This window comes from Ranitomeya variabilis, chromosome 3 (genome assembly GCF_051348905.1).
Source record: "Ranitomeya variabilis isolate aRanVar5 chromosome 3, aRanVar5.hap1, whole genome shotgun sequence".
Lineage (NCBI taxonomy): Eukaryota > Metazoa > Chordata > Amphibia > Anura > Dendrobatidae > Ranitomeya > Ranitomeya variabilis.
In genome coordinates, this window is record NC_135234.1 from 650,746,659 (window position 1) to 650,753,325 (window position 6,667).

Below are 6,667 nucleotides of genomic sequence, written 5' to 3' on the forward strand. Positions count from 1 at the left end.
TGGTAATTGGAGGCTTTGCAGTACTGTTTGCAAAAATTAAGCTAGTGAATATGGATTTTAAAAGATTGGCTCATCTCTAGGGTCTACTCTATATACAGTTTGTCCCTTCATTAATTTATTTGAGCATTCCAAAAATTGCTTAACTCATAAATTCTCACATCTAAATTGTCCTAATCCTAGGAACATTCATGGGTAAGAATACAGCTCTGCAGTGTTCAGCGCTGATGAGAAGGAATACTACACCTGAAAACACAGGCATGGTGTCTTCATTAGTGCTGCTGAACCTCGCTGTCGGGATTGACAGACAGTTCTTTTGTGCACATAGGGGATGAGATCCTTTCTTATTGCATCAACCTTCCTCTGGAAACCTCATCTCTGCCCGGGGACAATCACCTTGTTCTCCACGTGGCTATTGGTTTTGAAAAGGAGGGAGACTGTAAATAAAAGTGGAGAGGTGAAGCAATCAATACGCGATAAGAGAGGGCAGTGCTTTCCAAATGACCATCTGTGCCAAAAGGGCAAATAACATTTAGCACCCTGGACAAAAGCTTTATGAGAGCTTGAAGCACTAAGGGGAGGAGGTGGAGAGTGTAATTACCAGCAGCTGTATATAGGGCAGTGTAACAGGAGGGAGAGGCTTAGTGGAATTCTAAAGTGTTTAACTTTACCTGTTCTGCTACAATAGCTACACATTGAAGAGATCCTGTCTATGACTCTTTGTTCTCTACCGGATCGGAGCAGCAAATCTCCACATTTGCAAGTAGCATAAAATAATTTGATACACAAGACTTTACAATGTCTGTTCACTGACTCATTGAATGTCAGGCTAGGACTGGTCAAGATCAACCAGCCCGATCCACCTGGAGCTCTAGAACTGTGATTCTGCATCTCTGACCTATCATCTGACAGGGGGTGTCTTGGAGTTAATCCCAGACTCAATAGCCACATGACAGCTAATGCTGGACCAGGTCTCTGATAAAAGGAGGATGCTCACTGCACAGGACCCACAACTGCAGAGGAGCTGAAGAAAGTGTTGGTGAAAGAGACTTGACACTTACAGAAGCCAACATCTTTCTTTTTTTTCTGCTTTTTAAGAACTTTTGTGAAATGGCATCAAGAACCCAAAAAGAAAGCATCTGCTTTTATCTGCTTACTCTACTAGGCGCTTGGGCAGCCTCCACCCAGACCGGTAGAAAAACTGAATGCCCATCCTGTGGGGTACTAGACAAAGATGCCATGATGGAGATGGCTAAGCAACAGATACTACAGAAACTACATCTAAAGGAAAGACCAAACATCACACACCCAATTCCAAGAGCAGCAGTGGCCAATGCTCTGCGCAGACTGCATTTAACCAAGCCAAGAATGGAAGGACTTTTTGGGTCTCCAAGCTGGGACAGCAACAGTGAGAATTATGAGACAGAGCAACAAAGCTATGAGATCATCAGCTTTGCTGAATCAGGTAAGAATGCAATAATTTAAAACTTTTTCCATTGTTCTGTAACTATACTTTAGTTAGTATAAGCTATTCGTTTTATAATATTTATGCTAATTATAATCTGCTTACAGTCAGAGCAGAAGGATCACAAGTATGATGTAAAGCAATAGAAATGGTGATATAAATGCAATAACACATGTTGTAAGTACACTGTAAAATACAATATGCCCTAGGCTAAATTCCAAACAAGGGTTAAATAATCTGACATTAAGTAAAAATGCATTTACCTAAATATAGAGAGTTGTTTTAAATATTAAAGTCACCCCATTGTCTAATATATTACATATGTGGCATGAAGATGACCTGTCAGCCTGAGCTGCTGGTGGATGTAGCAAATAGTCCAGTAGACTATGACATGCCGCACGCCCAGACACAACACCGCAGCACAGGTCAGGATGCACTAGGAGATTGCACTAGAAGGTCTATTTACTTAGTGCTACTCTATCAATGCTATGCACAAGGCTTTAAATTGTAGTAAAACATCCGAGAGCCCGGAATGTCATCTATTCTATTATGGCAGAAGATGAGGTTATGGAATGTGCACTGTGAATCCCAGTATGTAGGGGGACATGATACTGCGCTCAAATTAAATTGCCACTTTTATCTTGATAGCATAGGAAGGCACTGTTCTAGTAAATGCCGGCTGTTTCATGACCAAACCGCAGTGACATCTAATGGACATAGTAGGGTCTGCACTATACATAATTAATGAGCAGGAGCAGAATAAAACAAACAATAAGGAAGATGCAATAAGTAAAGCTCCACATTGTATGGAAGCTTAGTGAGCCTTGGCACTGAACCATAGCCCACCATGTTCACCTTATGAGGAGCATTAGAAAACCATAGAAGTGTATTTACGTATACTAACAGCAGCGATGCGACATTCAGTACTGTGTCCAGCTATGGATTTATTTACAAGAAAAGAGGGGATTTCCTTTTCATTCGGTAGAGTTTACACTTATACTAATTTTCTTTTCTTTTATAAACTCACACATAGACTAAGATTGGAAATGGTTTCTCTGCTACTTGTTGTCCTCCTCTGGAGGAAGCTATGAGCTAAATTGAGACAGTCTAGTAGTAAGGATATGCTGCATGAACAACAACTGTTTCTTTTATTGCAGTTGTCAGATTGTGTGCCCCTTAGACCTTTACTTAAAGGGAACCTGTCACCATGAAAATGCCATCCAATCTGCAGACATCATGTTATTGATCAGGGGGAGCTGAGCGTACTGATACATAGTTTTGTGGGAAAAGAATCAGCATAACTAGTGTTTAAAGTGCAGCACGTTGGCTCAGTGGTTAGCGCTGGGTTCAAATCCCACCAAGGACATCTGCAAGGAGTCTGCATGTTCTCCCCTCGTTTGTGTGGGTTTCCTCCATGTAATCTGGTTTCCTCCCACATTCCAAAGACATACTGATAGGGAATTTAGATTGTGGGCCCCTCCGGGGACAGCGATGATGATGTCTGTAAAGTACTATGGAATATGATAATATTCATAATAATACATAATAATAAATAGTCTTTTAAACCTCTGCTCTTTCTGGGATTTTCTCTCCAGTGTGCAGTCCTATCAGTGACTGACAGCTTTCCTAGTAAGCGTGCATATAGAGATAGCTGTCAGTCACTGAGGGAGCAGCCCACTTTATCCCAAATCCCAGAAAGAGCGGAGGTCTGAAAGGTTAAAACACAAGTTATACTACATTATTTATCACAAAGTTATACAACAATCCGCTCAGCTCCCCCAATCTATAATATGGAGCCTACAGATTGGACTGTATTTTGATGGTGACAGGTTCCTTTTAAATGATTAAAGTCTTAAATTGAGGGTATTCTAATACATTCATCCACTAAACCCAATTTCTCTCACTTTATAAGTGCTGATGTAATACATTTTTATAAAACCATCCTGAAATAACGATCCCTTTGGTATCAGTCATATGTCTGAATTTCCAAGACATAGTACACAAATTAGCTAAAATAGAGTTCATCAATAGTGATGAGCGAAGTATACTCGTTGCTCGGGTTTTCCCTAGCACGCTCGGGTGGTCTCTGAGTATTTGTAACTGCTCTGGGACTTAGTTTTCATTGCCTCAGCTGCATGATTTACGGCTGCTAGCCAGCCTGAGTAATGTGGGGATTCCCTAGCAACCAGGCAACCCCCACATGTACTATGGCTGGCTAGCAGCTGTAAATCATGCAGCCATGTCAACAAAACTAAATCTGCGATCAGTTACAAATACTCAGAGACCACCCGAGTGTTCTAGGGAAAACACGAGCAACAAGTACACTCGCTCATCACTATTCATCAACCTTCCACACTTAGATAATGTTTGTAAATATGAGAAGATAAAATGGACTAATGTAACATTTCTTTTTTTTTTTCGATAGAAAACAGTAACAAGTCAAGCACAACTTTAACCTTCCAGTTTACTAGAGACAATGAACAGAATGTACATGTTCTTCAAGCCCATCTCTGGGTCTACTTCACGTCCAACAGAACAAACCTGGCCAATCACAATATTAAATTGTATGTGGTGCAGCACTCCGAAAGTTCACGCATTTTATTACATGAGAAATATCTAGAGCCAAGATGGACAGGTTGGCAAACATTTTCATTGAAACAAATGCTGCAGACGTTCTTTGATGAAGGAAATAAAAATTTAAAGCTGGAACTTGACTGTGAGGGATGTGAGAACATGCCAGCTATCATCAATACCAATGATTCCTACCAACCATTTCTCGTAGCACAAGCGAAGGTACGAGAGCGAAGCCACCATGCTTCAAAGAGAAGTCTCAAATGTGATCAGAACTCCAACCTTTGCTGTCGGAAAGACTATTATGTAGAATTTAAGGACATTGGGTGGCAGGATTGGATTATAAAACCTGAGGGATATCAAATAAATTATTGTATGGGCCTTTGCCCTATGCATATGGCTGGTGCACCTGGCATGGCTGCCTCGTTCCAAACCACAGTCTTCAATCTCATTAAAGCCAACAATATCCATACAGCAGTGAGTTCTTGCTGTGTTCCCACAAAAAGACGTCCTCTGTCCATGCTTTATTTTGATAGAAATAACAACATTGTTAAGACTGACATTGATGATATGATCGTGGAAGCATGTGGCTGTAGCTAAAGGTACGTCCGTACTGAAATATTACAGAGAGAAGCTGGCTTGTCTCTTAGGCTTTACCTACTCGCAGAAAAAAAGACTGCAGAATGTGCAGAAGTGAACTATCTTCTGGAACACACATGGAATCTTGAAGATTAACATGTGACTTCATGATACTTGACAACTGGATCATTGTGTAATATTCATTCCAAATGTATTACAACCATGACTGTATGAAACCATCACACTGTGATTTCTGTATAAAAATTTTCTCAGCCAACAAAGTCACACCTGCCCATAGCAAGAACTTGTCAGGGTTAAGATTTCATTGAAAATAGAAAGAGAACTAGAACTCTAGTGCCACCTATTGGAAGGTAGCAATCCTACATTGACCAATAGGTGGCACTAGAGTTCTAGTTCTCTTCCTCCCTGAAGAGACAATTTGCATAATTAGCATATTTCCCAGAGGAGCATTGCGGCTTTAAGTCTCCTCATCTTGGTATGCTTAGCATGTCAATCTCCGCTACTTCTTGGATATTGAAAATAGAAAAAATTGGAGTCCGGCTTAACAGGACTGGACTTTCCTTTTCTTTTTCTTTTTCAAAAGAAAATATAGCGCATACAAAACTAAAATTTACATGGTCGACATGACCCAGTCAACGCGTTTCGACTGCACCAAGCAGTCTTACTCATGACTCATGACTTTTAAATAAAAGAAAAGAAAAAAGAAAAAGTAAAGGAAAATCCAGGCCTGTTGAGCCGGACTCCAATGTTTTCTATTTTCCTTGATGTGAGGCCATGGCGAAGCCCGTGTCTGAGCCCCAGGTGGATGAGCATAGAGTTACTAGGTGAGCTGGAATCAAGTTTTTATAATTAAGATTTCATTCTCTAAAGTGCTCTAGACAAATGATTGTTAAGATTAGCACTTTTTTTCCTGAGATGTTTTCATACTTGAGGCTCAGCTGTGTGAAATGTACCAGATATGCTTTTAATGTGAGTATAAAGCGAATATATGGTATCTTCCCAATAACAATATGATCAATGTAATGAACACTACCAAAGATTAAGCACCCAATGTTCTAGATGAAAACAGAGAGACTATCAGAATCTATCCAGATTTTATTGTGTTACATTTTAGTGCCAAACTGAAAATAGAGAAGATAAAATGAAGCCTTCAAGGACAATTTATCCAATGTCCCAATCACACAGAACCGTTGCATGTGTCACTTTACAATAACTGAATGTCATTACTAAGTGCTCATCTGTATTTTTTCAAGCATTGCATAGATTCTTTAGCACAACTAACTTGTATTTTATATTTTATTTGTATATTAAAATTATTTTTATTATTTCACATTGTTTAATAAACAAACATAAAACTAAGAAAACATGTTCTCTATTGAATTGATTCTTTATTAGGGACCTTGATGGGAATAACCAGTAAAAATTCAAGTACAAAATAAGAAACAGACTATGAAATCATCCATGAAGTTCTGGATTTCCATCTCAGGAGTCTATAAGCACCAATTGGTGCCTAAAGGTGACCATTACACCTTGGCCAAGTGATCACGTGTTGTCTTGGGGACAGGGGAGAAAGCTGCTGTCAAACACTTCTGTGAATGGGTTATCTACAAGGAATAACAAAAGCAGACTGATATCATCATTAACAGACATCTTTTGATTAGGGAGATTTGAGACCCCCCCCCCTCCATACGCGAAGTTTAGTGTAATGTGTATGGGTAAATTTAGGTCCCAATTCATCAAGACCAGTTTGAACAATAAGGAGGCAAGTTGGAGTAAAATGCTCCTTATTCATTTAGAACCACAAGCATTCTAATGAATCAGACATGTCTTAAAAGTAGCATGCGCCTCCGTGCACCACACCACAAATCTTACTCCAGTCAGGGACTAGAGTAAGATTTTTGGTGTAAGGTACACCAAAATTCATGAATTAGATGAGCTGTGGTGTCATGTCTCTAGTCAACCCCTGTCCCACCCAAGGCGCAAAAGTTGCGTTATTTTTCCAAGCTTTTTACTCTAGAATTCTGGAGTGACCCT

General features: G+C 39.8%; 1 protein-coding gene across 1 annotated transcript; it reads left to right on the top strand.

Annotated features, from left to right (window-relative positions):
- Positions 1-662: 662 nt before the first annotated feature.
- Positions 663-5,986, top strand: LOC143816839 (inhibin beta B chain-like). The gene is made up of 2 exons (XM_077297727.1): positions 663-1,462; positions 3,888-5,986. The coding sequence occupies exons 1-2, from the start codon at positions 1,108-1,110 to the stop codon at positions 4,631-4,633; spliced, it is 1,101 nt and encodes a 366-aa protein (XP_077153842.1). The 5' UTR covers positions 663-1,107; the 3' UTR covers positions 4,634-5,986.
- The last annotated feature ends 681 nt before the right edge of the window (positions 5,987-6,667 follow it).

Bases quoted from the DNA above. Each gene is read 5' to 3' on its own strand.
- LOC143816839 (XM_077297727.1), top strand. From the start codon at position 1,108: ATGGCATCAAGAACCCAAAAAGAAAGCATCTGCTTTTATCTGCTTACT. The intron at 1,463-3,887 runs GTAAGAATGCAA...TTTTTTCGATAG, and splicing joins CATCAGCTTTGCTGAATCAG to AAAACAGTAACAAGTCAAGC.